The sequence below is a fragment of the Scophthalmus maximus genome, chromosome 16 (assembly GCF_022379125.1).
Source record: "Scophthalmus maximus strain ysfricsl-2021 chromosome 16, ASM2237912v1, whole genome shotgun sequence".
NCBI lineage: Eukaryota > Metazoa > Chordata > Actinopteri > Pleuronectiformes > Scophthalmidae > Scophthalmus > Scophthalmus maximus.
This window is the reverse complement of record NC_061530.1, coordinates 11,391,112-11,409,587: the sequence shown is the minus strand read 5'-3', so window position 1 is coordinate 11,409,587 and position 18,476 is coordinate 11,391,112. Positions and strand designations below refer to the sequence as shown.

General features: G+C 45.4%; 1 protein-coding gene across 1 annotated transcript; it reads right to left on the bottom strand.

The window, feature by feature from the left end:
• Nucleotides 1-3,039: 3,039 nt before the first annotated feature.
• On the bottom strand, nt 3,040-18,052 carry LOC118287638 (ubiquitin carboxyl-terminal hydrolase 31-like). The gene is made up of 16 exons (XM_035613028.2): nt 16,438-18,052; nt 12,982-13,119; nt 12,739-12,827; nt 11,944-12,036; nt 11,546-11,681; nt 11,094-11,244; nt 10,718-10,898; nt 10,137-10,248; nt 9,944-10,038; nt 9,371-9,448; nt 9,148-9,277; nt 8,513-8,632; nt 8,177-8,402; nt 7,908-8,066; nt 7,236-7,388; nt 3,040-7,149 (listed from the first exon to the last, which is right to left on the bottom strand). Exons 1-16 carry the CDS (start codon nt 16,981-16,983, stop codon nt 5,606-5,608), a joined length of 3,951 nt encoding a protein of 1,316 aa, XP_035468921.2. The 5' UTR covers nt 16,984-18,052; the 3' UTR covers nt 3,040-5,605.
• Between the last annotated feature and the right edge of the window lie 424 nt (nt 18,053-18,476).

Below are 18,476 nucleotides of genomic sequence, written 5' to 3'. Positions count from 1 at the left end.
ATCAACCCCTCAGTCAATCATTCCGCGCGCAGCCAACGGTGTAGGAAGAGTGTCAGAGGAAGCGTGGCAGACATGCGCTGGCTGTACTGTCCAACTTTGACACTTCACACCTCGCTCTCTAGCATCCCGATGAGTCCTCTGTATTGGCAAGTTCTTGGGATTCTGGCCACTCGCTCACTCACTCACTCCTGTGCTTTTCTGTAGGAGAACTGTACGTGGCGGCGGCTGCTGGGTCTCAGACATTTAACAGGTGATGTGTTTTTTGTGTATCCTCATTTTAAAAACAGAAAGAGCACTCAGTTCAGGAAGATGGGCATCTTATCATCTGGTCGTAGCTACGCTCCGCAGAGAGATGACGGAGATAATATCCTGTATGATGATTCTGTTGTCTTAAAAAAAGCCTTTTGTGATTACAAATGACAAGGAAAGGTACAATGGGAATGAATGCTGGGCTGCCTCATGGTAACAAGAGCATTTTCCTTGGGTGTTAAAGTTGTTTTCAAGGCACCACTCGGGATTATGTAATTCAGCCTTGGTTGTCCCACATGACACGTTATGTATATTGCATTGCCTAAAAAGCAGCCCCCTCTATCTCCAACTGCACTCAAAGCTTGCTTGATTTTTCATCTCCAATTAAAAGGGGACTAAAGCACTGCTTCACTGGACTCGGGAGAAGAGAAATAACTGACATGCTCGCTCCGGAGTCGACTAAATAATTGAATTTGTTTGCCATCCGGCAAGGGCGAAAGGTCTCGCGTTGAGAATGCATTTGGTGCAACGTACACGTTAAGATGATGAATTCGATAGGAATGATTGGACAAACGAGAGAGATTTGGTATTTCTAATACTTCTAATTTTTTTCCAACTCTGACAGTGAAGCCTGTTTTCTCCTCTTTTATTTCTTTGGATGTTCTTTAACTAGAGAAAACATCAATCATCAAAACTGACAGTGATTTACTGAAGGACGGGGAATATATTTTTGTTTGCTCAACAGATTTTCCTCATTATTTCCGGTATCAGCTCAGAGGTTCAGTGTGTAGGATCTAGTGCCATCTGGCTGTGAAGGTGTAGATTGCAAACAGCTGAATACCCCTCGGCTCACCCTCACTTTCAGAGAATGTCAGAGAACCAATGAATGTGGCTCTAGTGTAGAGGCAGCGTTCGGTTTGTGTGGGCTGCTGTAGAAACACGACCAGATGAATACAAAGGGCTCATTCTGAAGTAACAGAACTATGATTCTTAGTTTCAGGTATTGATAAAACACAATCATGAATAATATATGTAATTTCTGCCAATAGATCCCCCTTAATAATAATAATAATAATAATAATACATTTTATTCATACAAATGTAAAAAAGAGAAATCAAAACATAAACCCATTACATCTCCCTTGTGGGACACGCACATTTTGGAACATGACCGCATATATAGCAACAGCACTGAGCACATACAATGAAAATGTATAATATTGTATAAATAAAAAAGAATAAAATTAAATCTAGTTAACAAGATAAGAGAAAGATAAGATAAAATGGCGCTGCAATGCTAATTAAGGCATGTGAAATGAAAGGGTACAATGAAATCATATAATGATAATCTTGTGAATAAGCTCATGAGTTATATGAAATCTGATAAGTTCATAAATGCTTTGCCTGGTTAGATTCATAAGAAAAAAAAATCGAATATAGAATGGACAAATATGCTCTGTCTTCTTCTAACTTTTTAGTAGATTTTGAATAATAATGGAAAAATTACATGATCTCACAAGGTAGACACACTATCATGAATATGTATATGTCATACGTGTCCATAGAGTGCAATTCAATCCAATAGCCCTCAAACAAGTACTGGTATCATACATTCATACGATGGTGGTAACCGAACTCCTGCAGGGCTACTGGTTATATTTTGTAAATGCAATATTATACAGGTGCTTGGGATATTGTGGCCACCCCATTTGTGTAGCCTCTAACGCAGCAGCGCATGCATCGATCCATCGATCCATCCAAAGAAGCAAGCAGTGAAAAAGTGAAAGCTAATCACAAAGATCCTGCTCATCGTCTCCTTCTGTCCAGGGACAGAGTTTCTCAAAATGGAGACGTAGCAGCAGCATCAAGGATCAAATATGGCCCCAGGAGATACCAAGATTGGATTGATCAATAGGATTAGATTGCCTTTCTACAATGCATCAACACATTAATGTAGCAAAAGCAAAAAAACCTCAACTAATTCAGCGTGTCAGATGCTTCGTGTTGAGGCGTCAAGAAGGGTAATGTCACAATTTGTGTGTTAAATCCAGATAAAAGTTGCTGAATCCTCCACTGATGGTTTGCTAATGATGTTCTTTTGGAACTGATACAATTGGCAAATGATTATTGATTTCAGCACTAGAGGAGCCTGGCTCCCTTACAGAATGATCTTGTGCCGGGGTTGCGGTCTGCAAATTTTCTAATCACACTCAAACAGGCATATTAATTGCACAACCATGCATTCTCCTGTATATGAGACAAATGCTCAATTTGTTTAAAACGCAGAGCCTTCCTGCTGCATGTAAAGATAAGCACACTGCATGTGCCATCACGCCACAGGTAATTTGAAACAGTTTTGCAGTTCTCAGGCTACACAACAGATGAGAAGTGAGAGGGTGAAATTGCAATTCCTCCCAAACTGATGACTGAAATTACAAGAGCAGAAAGACAAAGAGGCAGCATTAACTCTTAATATTCCCAGCCCTGGGCCAAACTAATAAAACCACAATTGAATCAGCTCTAAATAAATGATGGTGCTGTAGTTTAATAATATATCATTTCCCTCACTGACATCATTAGATGTGATGCATCTATATATCTTAGTAAACCCACAAGTTCAAAAAGGGACAAATTCACGTCGCCTCATTTCCCCCGACTCTTTATTTTTGTGTCAACCGGGTCTTTTCGGGCAAACGCTGAGCACCACCAAGTGGAGAAAACGAGAAGTGTGACCCCCAAAAAGTAGCTGCAGAAAATATGCAAAAAATTCCAAACAAAATCACCCAGAGCTACACATGTCAACAAAACTTTATTTCATGACATAATTTGATTTTGCTGTGGTCTGTCCTGCAATGGCAACCGACACCGCTACTCTCCAAAACAAGATGAAACACAGTGCATGTCCAAAATTACATTGTATCACCGAGTATGAATGGAAAAATAAAAATTGTTCTCATGCGTTTGTGAAAATAAATAACTCCTCATAGCTTTCACTATATCTATACATCTCTCTCAACACTGCAAGGTTTGACTCAAAGTTGATGTGACATACATACATCAGTATAATTACTGCATGTATTGGCTGTAACACCACAGTATTAACACACTGTAGCCATCAGGCACTGAAGATAATATTTATTCTGCACCATGAGCCAAAAGGCTATATAAAGTCATTTATGGTCCAGCTGCTTGGGCCGGCGTTGTACACTCCTCTTTGAATGTGACACATGGTCTTCCACTTGATCTATAACTGTAATGTATAAAACATTAACTCTTATTAGTGAATTTGTATTTGTGGGACAATTGCACTTTACAGTGCAATCTTTCATAATTAAAAAATGCAATATATTATGAAATACAGCAATTTCAGACATGATTTCATGTCTATTCTTACGTTTTTAAGTTTGTTTGAGATAGGTTTGAGGTTTGATCATAGAACAAAAAAAAAGAAAATCAAAACAACAGATTTTAGAGAAAATATTGCACATTGTTACTTTTTGGGATCTTAACACAAAAACAGAAGACTTTAGTGGCAACATCTTGTCTTAAAGCCTGACCTGACAAAATGTTTGTATTTAGAGCCAGAGAACAAGCCTGACATCAGGTCATTTACAGCACGAATATTTCATTTTAATTCCTCAGCTCTTTGAGTTGAACTCAGACTATTGCAGACACTTAATGAAAGTTACACCACAAGTTGTAAACTGCAACAATGTTTTGTTGCCAAAGAAAAAAATATTTAAAAAAAGAAAATCTCTCCTTTTAAAAATTAATTGGAGTTTTGAGGTAAAATGTGACAAATGAATACAATACAGGAAACATTACTTTGAAGTGAGTCGATTTACTTTGATGGGGGGGGGGGGGGTGAGCAATACTTATCATTCATACAAAATGTATACTAATTTGAAGAAATGTGCAAACAAAGCTTTAATAAATTATGCCTCAACATGCTCTCTGATGCTGGCATCTGGAAAAATATACAGTTAGAAATATATACACATCCAAGAGTAGCACATCTACATACTCAGAGTGGGCATTAGCAAGGATCTGCTTGCATAGTTAAGTGCATGCATAAGCAATTCATCATGCAACAACTGTCATATACTACATGAATGGTGTTTTCTCCGTCTATGTCAGTGCATTCGGTGTTAATCTACACGTTGATGCAAGGTAACGATGTGCACAAGCTGCGGCGTCACACGTGAACGACAGAGAACGGGCTGACTCAAACACACCACACTGCTCTATGTACATGTCTGGTGTTCGACCAAGGCAAACCGAGCTGTCTTTGAATATGCTTGTCCGAGTGCGGCGAGGCATTTCGTTTTTACATTTAGTTTTTACATTAACCCTGTGTTCATCTGAGAGGAATGTTTGGAGGTGTCTGGCAGTCTGAAGATGCTGGTCCCCATGAGGACACATGGGGCACCGCAGGTAAGTGTTGGCATCAGCAGCTGGAGGGCAGAGGTGGTGACGGGGGGGTTGTCTGAGGGGCAACAGGTTATTATTACTGGTAAATAAAACACAAACGTTGAAGAATCCTTACAAACCAAGGTCTCCAGACATTTAAAACCAACGACACATGCTTCATTCCTGCACCTCTTCCCGGCCTCTCTGTGACAGTTTTCCTCTTCCTAACGGCTGTCAAGCACGATTACTACATCGAGGAGCGTATGTAAACAGCAGTTCAGGTTAAATAGGCTTAATTGTGTTTTAACTTGAAATTACATTTTTTAGTGCTAATAAATATTAAAATTGAATTATAAACCAACCAACACCTGCAGTTATAGAATTTAGATTAAATACTTCACTATGATTATCTGAGGCACTGATGTTTGTTGTGACATGTGGCTCTCAATATTGAAGGAGAGCTATACCTAACGATTTTTGGAAATAATTCATCCGCGTGTTAAAACCTGCCAGTAAACTTCCTTTGGAGACTGAGTGGTCCATGTCTGATTTATCTCAAAAGTATTTCTCCACCGTTATATTTGCTTTCCATCTTGTGCAAAGTCACTTTTATTTTCACCTCCTACTGAGGTGAACTTCTCCCAACTATGCTACGGACAGAACAAGGCGATAATTTCAATACATGTGGAGTCCATGCTTATTTACAGTACAGTATAATATTCCTCAAAATCAATGCAATCCATACAAAGTGCTTTGTTAAAATTCCATTCCTAAATAACTATTTAACAATGTGGACGACAAGTGTCCGGTATGGCAGCTGGTATTCAGTATCCACTGAAAATCTACAGGTGCTTTAAAGATGTTGGTCAGACACTCGGTCTCGTTTGGTGGTTTAAACACCTCAGAGCTGCACTTGAGAAATTGTTATCAAGTCTTCGTCGTAACATCACTTGGACCTCTGGCTGGATTGTGTGGAGCTGATGGGGATTTTCCTGGACTGCATTGTCTTTTTCGCAGGCTCTTTCTTTGAAAGGTCTTTTGCCTTGGTGGAGGACTGGGTCGTAGTCTCTGCTCCAGAAAGCTTGGACCTTGTGGAGGGCAGCAGTGAATGCTTAGCTGTAGAAGAGGCCTTCGAGGATTCCTTGTCTTTGGCTGTGGTTGCATTAGTCTGGGCCTCTGAAGCCCCGTTCAGGGCTTTCCTACTCGTTCCATGTTGGCTTCCTTCTTTAGCTGCATCCCCGACGTTATCCTCTGGACTTCCTTTGGCTTCTCCCGTACCTGATTTGCCGCCATCAGCTGCCTTACGGGTATCTTTGGGCCTCAGGGCAGTTTTGAAGAAGGACAAACCTTTGTCCTCCGTCTTACTGTTCCTATGAGGTCCCCTTGATGGTGGGGCAGCGCTCGCAGAGGAAACACCCACACTGGAGGATCGGAGGCTAGTGATGGAGGAGCTACTGCTTGAGTTCCGGCCCACTTCCTTGTGCTCCCCAGCCCGGCCCGGCCGGCCATCCACTTTACTAGCAGCACTTGACCTGGACGGTGGTCCTCCATGGCTGACCTTTCTCTCTGAAACCGCATTGGTCCGTGAGGACTCACGGCTGGCACTCCTGTCTGCCACTTTAGTCCTTCCAGAGGCTGAGCCTTTCTCCACCCCACCTCTAGGCGAGGTCTTTTTCTGAGATTGCGAGCTCTGTAATCCTGGAGAATCACTCTTTTTCTGCTGGGCAGAGTCGACACGTAGTGCCTCCGGGGTCTGAGATGACCCTTTTTTGGAGGGAGTTGCCATTCTCGAGGAACCCGCCTTGCTGGTCCTGGCAGGTCCGTCGCTTTTGTCCTTGGGGTTGGATGCTGATGCCGCACTCTTGGCCTGCGCTCGAGACGGTGACTTGTCAATGGCTGGGGACGCAGGAGAGAGAGAACTGGACGACGTTGAGGAGGTGGCAGGACGCTTCTTGGGACTCCTTTCACTCTCCGTCCCAGTCTTTGCTGAGGTCCTTTTGACACCAGTGCTATCTGCAGACCCGGTTCTTTGTTTCTGCTCTTTTGCAGTTGTCCCATGCCGAGGACTAACCTGTTCAGCGGCTGTGGCTACATTGTTGTTGTGCCCAGCTTGGATGGGGCTCCTCTGCTCTGCCTGTGTCACAGCCTTGGAGTGAACTTGCTCTATCAGCCTCTTACTGCCAGGATTACTATACGAAGATGCAACGACCAACTTGCCCCCTGACTGTTTGTCTAGCTTAGGTGACCCAGGGAAGCAGGGGGTTAACAGCTTGCTATCAACCACCTCTCCTATCCTCTCCAGAGTAGGGGAGGAGGAGTGGGATTCAAGGGAGAAGCGCGAGGGAGAGTTGGAACGGAGTTGGAGCTTAGCGGAGTGGGACCAGGACGGTTTAGTGCCATTTTCACTGAGTACCAATGGACTGGCAATGGAAGATCTCGAGGAGAATGTTTGTCTTTGCATGCCTCTCACTGCCGGGCGGCTCGATAAGCCTGCATTTTGGAAAATAATATACACTTCAATATTAGATGCTTTAAGAAAATATTGATGCAATCATCTTAGAAATAGTTTCCCTCACCATCGTCCTCGCTTCTTTCTGCAGCAAACTCTGCGGACTCAGACAGGGAGGCCAACGATGTGCGTCTGGAGGAACCAGATGAGGCTTGGCTAGGTGGACGGCTACCCATCAGGCGACTAATCCAGTGCTCACATAAGGAAGAGCTGGTGGATCCTAAATGCCCAAACAGAGAGTGGTTGAACATCTGCAACTCTGTGTTCACCACAGAGCAGTGGTTCCAAAACATTTCTGCATCTGATCCCCAAAATAACAGTGCAAGAGATTTGCGACCCCCGTTATCCCTGTAGGGGGTTGAAGCACATAAAGGATATTGATTTGAGCTAGTTAGCAAAAAAAAGAAGAAAAAATCACCTACATGCAAATGTGGAAATGTTTCCTGTGCTGTGGGAAATTGTCTTGCAGCAATGAAGCTGTCGCTAATCTGTCATTATCACCTCACGGGTCACATGGGGATAACATTTTTATTTTATGTTTAACTGCTTCTGTGCTTATATTATTCTTTTTAAATTCCATTCAATATCTGGAAAACCTCTTGCGTTTGTGTTTTTTAACTCCCTCTGTGTCTCGCGATCCCTCAGGCGGTCCCGACCCCTATTTTGGGAACCACTGCCACAGAAGACACCCAGCGTGTACAGTATGTAAAGGAGTTTACAGCCTCACATCAAAAATTACCTCCCACAGAGCTGTTGGCAGACCAAGACGGAATTGTAGCGCGTCTTTGATAAAACAAGATGTACGCAGTCTGCTTGCAGACCTCATCTTCAGGTATTGGATGAACATCACTATCATCAAAGCAATACCACTGTCCATCAATGGAGTTCTTGCAGTGAGCTACAAGACACAATGCAATCAAATGTAATTAATATCTTGTAAAGCTTTTAGAAAAACAAAATCAGCTGAAACGATAAGCTTAGGGGGCATCCGTCATTGGAGTGTGTTACCTGTGTAGTGACCTCCCTGCATGGTCCCGTGATGGTTACACACCGCATACAGGTCATAAAGGTAGTCCTCCGGATCGCGGCCCATCCCATACGGCCGTCTCCATGGCGACCAGTGGGAGGGGAGACTCCAGCTGCTCTGGCTCCTCTTCACCATGTGTGGGGCCATGTCCATGCCGGTGAGCGGGAACTTCACCATGTTCTGCATCTTCATCCGTCGATCAGCATCCTGGGGGATGCAACACGTTCATGGCATGAAAGTTCTTTGATTAGCAGTAGGAAAAATATGTTTTTTCACTTGAACTAGGAATCTGAGCATTGTGGTCCACAAGAGTGTACCTGTCTGAAGCGCTTCAGGTGCAGTATGAGGATGTCTGGCAGGGTCCACAGACTGAGCTTGATGCTGCCCTGCTGAAGCTGCTTACAGTGTGGACATCGCCACGCATCATCAGGAGCGAGCTGAAGTGAATGTGGAAAGACATCAGTTATTAAAGAGTAAATCAAATCAAGCTTTTGTTCTCTTGTGGGGGTTTTTTATATGTTAACAAAAGGTAAGAATTTATGTATTTTTCTGACATTTTCTCAACAGTGCAACATTGCAAAATAAAAACATAGAAACAGAAAACATGGAATAGTTTGTTTGATTTTGCCTCACAGCAAACAAAAGATTGTTTACATATGGGTGCCAATATCTACTTTGCCCTGTTTAGATGTCCATCACTTAGTGCACGCTGCCATGTTCTAATATGTTTTATTACTCATCTGCCCATACCAACCCGATCTCAGCAGAACACTCAAATGGATAGAAAAATAATCCGAAAAAAACATTTGCAATTTACTCTTCCCAGAATTTTTTTTTGGGGGGAGACAGACTGAGTCTGTCAGAGAAAACATTGTTAACCTATATTTATATTGCCTGTCAGTGTTATTCTCAACACTACTGGGAGACTACATGACACCACGTCTCAGGCTACCTGTTCCTCTTTTGTGTAGAGCTGAAAGCATTGGGCAAGGGAGCACGTCTGAGGCTGCAGGTGCTGCTCCTTTACTTGACGCACACTTTCAGCATCGGGGATGTATTCGTCCTCAGTTCTTTTGAACAGACTGTGGGGCACAGCATGGCACGAGTCACAGAGGGACCACATAGGAATGACATGTATTTGTGTTAAAATGAACAGCTCTAAAGATCTCACTTACAAGTCTTTTGTCTCCTTGTCCCACTCAACAACAATTTTGACATGAGGTGGCCCTCCAGGACCACAAGACTTGTACGCCCTGTTAAAAAAATAACAGATTAAGAGAACCCCACATTTTAGACACTGACACTCGTGCAGAATTAAAACTGCGCAGGGTAACTGGAAGCTACACTGGAACCCCACAACAAGCAACTACGAATTGTAGTTTTGAAATTGCACATTGGAAACTAAATGGCTCTGATTGACTCAAAAGCTACTGATACACAATTCATCTAAATATAAGGTCTACATTTTGGCAAACCAAACAAGCACGTCATTATGCCAAACCTCAAAAAGTTCATGGGTTTATTTTTTTGTTCGTAGTGACGGAAATGTCAATTTTTTTTCCCCATTCTCTTCAATTTAACACATCCGTGCAGCTGACAGAGGTTAGCACCTTACAAGTTACTATACCTATTTTTACATCATTCAAGGCCACTGTAGCTCTTCAATCAACTTGAACACACTGCAGGATTTATGTAACAACCATTCAAGTGAGGTAACACTCCCCCCTTGTGGTAACAAGTGACATTACCTCTCCACAGAGGGATGACAGAGCGGCTGCTCTTCCTGAGGCAAGAGATATGTGATTCCAACAACTCCGACCACGCGCAAAGTGAAGGGCCCTACCTAAAGACCGTCATGGATGAGACATTATAAAACACAACACATGAACATGATGATTAAAATCAAAGCGGTGATGAAAAGCATGTTGAGAGTATACATACCTGCACAGCGGCTCCAGGGCGCAAAATATGTCGCATCTTCTCCAGGATTTCCTTCTGAAGTACGTCCCATGTCACTGTTCGCTCCAAATACAGAATGAATGGATTACCAAACCTGCACAGGAAACAAAAGCAATACGTTTTTTAACGAGGTTCTTTGGGATAATGATAATTGTTGGTCATGAAAGGATACACCGATCCACTTTACTTTTCAATTTCAATCTGCTTCTAATTCCTCAATGTGGATTTTTGCCAATACTGACACTGATACCAAAACCAGAGCTCTTTTTTCTTGAATATGATCATAATAAATATTCATTCATCAAGATTAATCAACTCCAAGAAACTCCTTTAATGTTTTGAAATGCTTGCCACAGCAATTCATCATCTGCAACTAGTCATAGATTTCTTTACAAAAGGAGAGAATGGTGACTACTGGACACATTTGAGAGAACTGCAGAATGACTAATTTATAAAAACATCAGACAACAGAATGTGCACGCTATCCCATGAGTAAATCACATCAGTATCGGCCCCCGATAGCGATATTAGATCAGGTCGGTCGCAACTCCACATTAAAGTACCTGCGCCCTTGCTGTCCAGCGCAGGCTCGGTTACACACCAACAGGACGATCTTCTCCGCCTGCCCACTGCTCTTGTTGGGACTCTGCGGTGGTGTTGTCGGCTCTTGTATTTGTGTGGAAATCCTGTTATTATCTGTGCCATACTTAACGTTGTTCTGGTTGAGATTTGCATGTGGACTCCCTGAAATGAACACACGAAAAACTTAAAGGGACTAACTTGGACTAAAACCATACACTGCTTTGTAAACCAACATGCAGGTCAGTGTGTGTAGCAGCTTCCTGAATGATGCATTTCTCATCTCATCTCCACGCCTACTGTCCGTGACGAAACAAGGAGCTAGACTCATTTCTGGGGGGAGTAAACAGGATGTTTTACCGCCTCGCTTGGAGCGAATCTGCTCCGGTCTGAACAGCTCAGGTGTCTCAAAGGCAAAGATGGAGTCGCTCTCCTGGATGAGCTCAAGGTCGTCGTCGTCGTCACAGAAGGAGCGATGAAAGCCGTCAAAGTACATTTCAGTGAGGACGATCTGAGCGGAGGCGGGGAACAATGGCAGGGTGTAGGTTGCGTTTAGATTAATTCATGTGATTGGAATCAGTAGCAAATAAAAAGAGACTTAAGATTCTGAACCATAAACATACAACTATTCTGCATTAGTCTTTAAATGCTGCTAAAATGAACTGAGATAATTCTTGCCTCCCACTAAAAGGCAAATCCAATACAAACCATCAAATTCTTTCAGGGCTTACTGAAAACATCTAATTTCCTATTTTTCTAAGTACTCTAATCCTGTTAATTTTGATAGAGGGACGTTTCGAAAGAGGCGGCACCTGTTGAGCAGGGATTTTGGTCTCTTGGGCGACAGCTTGTCTCAGCCTGCACACGGTGCCTGAGAGAGGCGCCGCCACCCCGACTCTCATACAGTGGGAGCACTTTCCTTGGTACACCACTGTCACATACAGCGGCCTGCAACAAAGAAATATTGAGATTAATTGGCTGTTTCATAACCACGGCTGAACTGATGTTTCAAACATAGATGACATCGTCTAATTTTAGCTCTCTCCTGTCAGATCTGTCGTGGTGCTTTTCTAGGACGGGGCTGACACTCTTTTTAATGCTGGCTTGAGGAATAAATCTTGTCTCGTTGCATTTTTGGATACAGACCCCAAAAGAAATGTATCCGATGGACATTTTCCATGCCGATAAACTAGATTCAGAGGCAGCTTACCGTGTGTGAGGTACCGGGATTGGCAGTGAGATGCAGAGGAAAGGATCGAAGGTGTTGCTCTGTTTCTGGCAGTGAGGGCAAGTCAGGGACGACCTACACAGAGACGCGACGACAACAACACAAGACAAACACTGTTAGTTTATCAGTTCAAAGAATTAGTTCGTTGTTTTTGGAAAATACGCTTGTTCATTATCTTGCCGAGAGTAAGAAGAGAAGGTTGATGCCAATGTTTTTATCTGTACATACAGTAAATATGAGCAGCAGGTTAGTTTAGCATTAAGACAGTGGAAAACAGATAACCAGGCTCTGCCCGGTAGATCTGGGCTTATGCTTACTTCCTAGTGTAAATCCACAACTTGTCATTTTTACACTTTAATCTTGCACATATTAAACAATCAAGATACGACATGTTAATTAATTCTAAGGCTGGAAAGTGGATTTTGTTACTCTCAGCTTCAAATTTATTTTTATTATATATATAAACATATTTTATTCATGAGTGACATCAACCTTGTCATAACTAGCAGCAATTAGCATAAATTCCCAAGATGACGGGTAGGTCTTTTTAAATTACTGGAAATGAGCGGAAAATGAAATTAAAAAATATAGTAAGCTGGTCATAATGATCTGTGCATACAGATGTAATGTTATTGGTGCATAATCTTTAAACGTCAGTGCTATAGGTTACTGTTACGGTAAAGTGCGCGGTATGGTATGTGTATGGTAGTAAATATGTATTTACATTTGGTATAAACAGATTACATACATGTATATACAGCAATTGAAAATCTTGACCTGTATTGTGCCTGAAACAACTCCTGTACAAAAGAGCCGGGTGCTGGTAGTGGAGATCCTTCAGGGGCACTTTCTTCTTCTACTGGAGGCTGGAAGTAATAAAAAAAAAACAGCAGCACAGTTTATAGTATTCAGTTATCGTACAATCGATAAGCTGGGTAATACAAAAGGGGAAAATATCTGGTCAAAATGTATTTAAAACTGGATACAGAGCAGGATATACCGTCCTATCTGGCTGTTTACCTTCCGGGGGGGTCTGCTCTCAGGGAGGATGACATGGTTGAGGTCTTCGTGAACTCTGTCCAGCAGCCAAAGGAGGAATTCCTGGGCGTCGTGCTGGGAGTTACCTCTGAACTGAAGGGCACTCTTGGACACAACGTTCTGCGGCAGAGAGGAGCGGAATTCAACAAATGAGGCTTTTCAGCACATCGCCCCGAAAAAAAAAAAGCAGAGCTGGTTTCGGAGCACCACTTCTCTTTTCCTCGACAATGCCCCCGATCATAAAATATTCAGTGCGCTTGACCAGGATGATCAGTAACAATCCTAAAGGTCAGCAGAGGTGGAAGGGGATGTTTGAGAGGCCGGCGTGGAGAAGCTTTTTAAAACCGGGACACGGGCTGGAAAATCGACAGCTTAACCACCTCACTACACAATTGGCAGCCGGGGCTGGACAACAGCGTGTACTCTGCAGACGAGCGACCCTGGCTGCCGGCCATGAAGTCACCCCTACTGACCAGCTATCAAATGTCACACAGGGTCAAAGACACCAAGGGGAGCGGGCTCTGTGGTCCCTTCCCTGCCTCCACCAAGGGGACATGTCTTCTCCGTTTGATGGCATCACCCAGGCAGCCTCAGCCTTTTTTACAAGCTGTGACGCAAACGTGGACGCAGCCTCTCTTCTGTGTTAGGACCACCGAGGCTGTCTAGGGTCTGTTCAGATCAGACTCCTCTGACTAGGAGACAATTTTGAGGTAAAACAACAACAACAAAAAACAACACCATGTGAGGTGAAACGCAGACGGAAGCTTATGTGCGTGACCTTGTAAACATCTGTCTCTCTTTGGAACAGCAAACCTTGACAAAAGCCGCGTGTCCCGGGGAATTGGCACGCCTCTAAATTCCCCTGAAAGGTTTGTGGTGCAAAGGAGATATACAGCGTGGCTCTGATGATGACGCGCCAGACACGTGCAACAGGGAGAAGAGTCAGTGGTAATGAACGCAGAAGAAGTAACTTAAAGTAGAGTGCGCGTGCCAAAAGAAAGAACGGGGTCAGATGAGAAACATTTTACATTTTAAACTAATGCGGAAAAAATACATGTATATTTTTTTTTTCCTATAGCAACAGCAACTGTGGCATTACACATTTACCACTGTGGCGACAGTGTGTCGTGTACATTTCTGACTGTTTTTTGAGCTCAGGCATCTTTCAAAGTCCGAGGGATTAGTTAGAATATGTGAAAATGAAAATGTTTTGACCTCAATACAAAAAAAGAATACAACAGGGTAGAGATAAAAAAAAAAAAAAAGATCAGCATGGATCTTTTGAGACATAAGAGGAAGAATATAATGACGTTTTCTACTTCATCCAATCCCCAATGTTTTACGCTACAACAGTTTGAAAAGCAACTGATTATTCCGTTCAAATGGTTCTGTGACCGTGGGGTGTATTTTATGAATGGGTACAACCAGGCACGGATGATAAGTCCCATTCCAACTCATTTTTTTTCCCCCACACAGGTTTGCCGATCGAAACCATCAACCACGTTGTGACTTAAAGCGTGATAAAGGGTTATTACCATAAAGCAGTACAATAATTAATAAAACAAATTTCAATAAATGTATAATTTATCAACCCAACAACAACAACAACAAAAGCTACTTTTAAAAAATGATTCTATCGAACGTTGGTTCAGTTATCTTGAGTTGTCGGATTCATTGGACCACCAATCACTTTATGAAATGCAGCATCACCGACGTCTCCCCCGTTCATCCACGGGAGGTTTTGCGTACGTCGTGCTCTGACACAGTTCGGATTCGCACGAACAACGAAACCCTTTAAAGCTTCCTTTTGTGGGGAAAATGGCTTTCGGAGACACGGCAGATAATTCCCCTGTGTTACAACTACGGATGTCTTCCTAATGATCTTTAAGTGCTCTCCGTTGAGGCTCAGATTGTGGTCCGAGGCAGCAGGCAGGAAAACAGTCACATGTGCACGCCGAGCTGTGATGTACACAGACCGGGAAAGCGGCATGCGGCGCTCTAGCACAATGAGCAGCATTGGAGCTCTCGATGGATACCATGGAAAGACAAATCCGATTTCCTCCCAGCCTCCGGGGAGACAAATTGAGAACGGGAGAACTTTCAATCCATCCAAATATTTGTCTGCACGTGTTAATAAGAGAGAAAGTCAGGGAATCAGGAAACAATGCTATTGGAAAGACATCATGAATACATCCTAAATCTAATAGATGTTCTTCGTCAGAGTACCTGATAGACTGCAGCTGTACTTTGTTTCCCTACTCAGACAAACGTATTCAAGGTCTCTCACTCCAAAGGGACTAATCTATAATCCAATCAGACAGTTTTGTTCTCTGGCTGGCAACCAAAGTAGGAAAAAAAAAAGGGACAGAAATAGCAACACTGTCAAGAATTAGCTCCTCTCCGTTATGCATTTTGGAAGAAAATAGCTTTTGAGACCGAAAAAACTCAAACACACACACACACACACACACACACACACACACACCACACACACCACACACACACACACACACACACACACACACACAAACACACAAACACCCCCCTGTTGTGACGGAGAAAAAGGCCTTCGTGCTAGAGACAGGCAAAACTTCTCAGTGGTGGGAAACAGGTCATAGAGGTGAAATGATGAAGGCCTGGACAAAAGCTGGTGAGCGGCCCGACAGACGATCAAACAATACAGTCCAAAGAGAACACGTTGAGTTCTATGAAAGCTCGGCTGTGGGAACCGACACTCAGCTGAGCAGCTCACGGAGCCGTTTAAAGAAGTGTGTTCTGGTCTACGTGAGAACGCCGACTTTTCCACTTGGATTCATTCCCCTACGAGCAAAAAAAAGAAGAAAAAGCTGATTGTGTGCCTCAGATATTACATGACCTGTCGTCCCAACGGAGAGAGCTGCAGCTGTGACACCAGAAACTGACAAAACACAGAAAGGTTCTTGTTTGGGTTTTTTTTCATACATATAGAATATTGGGGGGAAAAACAGGGGGCTTGCATCTGAGCCGCTCTTCAATAATTCTGGTGATGGTAATGAAGGGAACAGCCTCTATTTAGGACTCCGATTCACACGTTTAGACTGAGGTGTTGGGCCAATTGGCTGCATCATGGTGCTGGTATCACTCTCAGGAGAGTGTCCGACGGCTCAGAGAAACAACCGTGCCAGGCTCAGCCGCTTGATGCACTTCTGTCCCGCTCGAAACTTCTCCGGACTTTCTACTCTCCCGGTCCCATTTCCCTGCTGAAAAAGATAACGGCCGACGCAGACCGGGGAGGTTTTGGATCCTTGAACGCAAACCTTCCCCTGGTGCCTGCTGTGTCTCACTTGGAGCTTAAGTTCTAGGAGCAGAGCGCTGGCATGGATACAATGTGTGCATGACACGTCCCAATTCCCTTTCAGTGCACACCCTTGGGTGGGACCCCCTCCCACACCTCCATACCTTGAAGTCCCTGCTGTGCTGGGGGGTGTACTCGAAGGTCCAGAGGGCCCGGACGAGCCCGGAGAGCTGCTCCGTCACCTCGCCCGACTCCTGCTGCTGCTGCTGGGGCCCCTTCCTCTGCACCAGCACCCCGTTGGCCTTGCCCCCCCTGTCGTGACCGCCGGCGGTCTCCCCCTCCTTGAACTGCTCCAGGGCCAGGTACTCGGCGAAGAGCTCCGTGTTGCTCAGGCACTGCAGGATGGCGTTCATGAAGCACGTGTTGCCGTGGTTCTTGAGTCCGGCGACGCCCGGCACCTTGTCGCCGAGGGGGAAGCCGCCGCAGTCGCTGTCGTCGGACGGGACGGAGCCGCCGGCGGCGGCGGCGGCGAGCGGACTCGCGTCGTCCGCCTCGTCCTCGGCGGCCTGCTCGTCGGTGCTGAAGTGGGACAGGGTGGACAGAGTCCGGAGCACTCGGTTCATGAAGCTGCCCACGGAGCGCACCGAGCTCCTCCGGAACAGCTTCTTGCTGAAGGATTTCTTCTCCTTGCTGCTGACGACTTTCGACATGGTCGCTCCGGTCGGTGGCCGCTACCGCCGCTTCTTTCTTTCGATTATGGTGCAAGTCCGCAGATCCCCCCGCCGCCACCTCTCCCTCCCTCCCTCTCTCTCTCTCTCCCCCCCTAGAGCATCGCCCGGAGCCCGTGCGTCGGCAGCGCCCTCAGCCCTCGGTGTTTCGCACAGGGCGCGGGCATGTTCCACGGACACGGAGAGGCCTGGCCGCGGTGGGGCTCACAGCATGTGGAGACAGTCGAGGGTCTCGGGTCGGTCCACTCGCAACACTACGCGTCGGATCGCGTAAACAGCCTCCGCGGAGAGCGGCCGGCGGCGGCGGCGGCGGCGGCGGGGCGCCTCGCGTGAACGCCCGGGGTGGTCCCGCACCAGCCCGCGGCCATGGTCAGCAGCGGCGCCGGCGACGCAACACGGCCGGTGTCATTGTGTCGCACGCGAGGACAAAAGGCGCCGCGGCCCCACGATCAGCGGACACGGACACGGACACGTCTGCCAGACGTAAACATCACATCGCCAACCGTTCCCAGTCCGGCGGAGAGGGGCGAGCGCGCGTCCTCATCACTTATTAAAGGAGCCGCAGCTCCACCCCGATCAAGGTGCGTCGTCTCCCCCCCCCCCCCACCGTCCTCCCCGGGCGTCGGGTCCCACGGTGACGCTGGATGTCGGTGATATTTGCCCAGTGGTCGTCTCTCCCCTCTCTAGATCGCCTCCACGGCGGGCGCGCTCGCAGGAGCTGCGCCGACCCGAGGAAGCCCCCGACCGGAGCGGCACGGCCCGCCGCCGCGGAGCATCTCCTCGTGAGCCGGATGCGGATGCGAGAGCCGGTGCACGTTTCGGTGTGTCCCCATCCGACAAGTTGCGGAGCAGTTGTCGTCAAGTCTTCGTGTGCCCTCGAGGATCTCCCTTCCGCCCGCCCCCCCCTTCGTCCGGATGGGATTTCACGGCGAGGCCGCTTCCCCCGTCTCCATCACCGTCGTCTGCAGGCACCGACACTGCGGGCAGGGCGGTAACGGCTGACGTCAGGGCCCGACACTGGTCCATGTCGGAGGAGAGCGCCGGTACAGAGGCATGTGATGCGGGACGATGCCCCCATCGGCCCGTCTCTGGCCGCCACGGACACCGAGGAGCTGATGATGAGCAACATCTCATCACATCACGTACAGAAGATTTAAAATACAATGGTGGGAAGAATGTATTGTGGTAGAGCTCCAAAACCTAATCGAAGTATTGGTTGAGCCTCCAAAAGCCTTAAGGGGTATTCAAATTTGATTTTTTTTTTTTAATTTTTGATATAGGTTTTGCTGGTAAAAGTATATAGTAGCAAATATACTTCAAAAGTCCTGCATTCAACAAAACGTACTTGTCAAAAGTAGTTGTATTCGTTATGGAATAGATTATATATTTTATGATTATATTTCATATCAACGCATTAGCATTATTTATCATTAATAACATTTGAGGAGCATGGTCAGGGAGGAGCTATTTTCTGG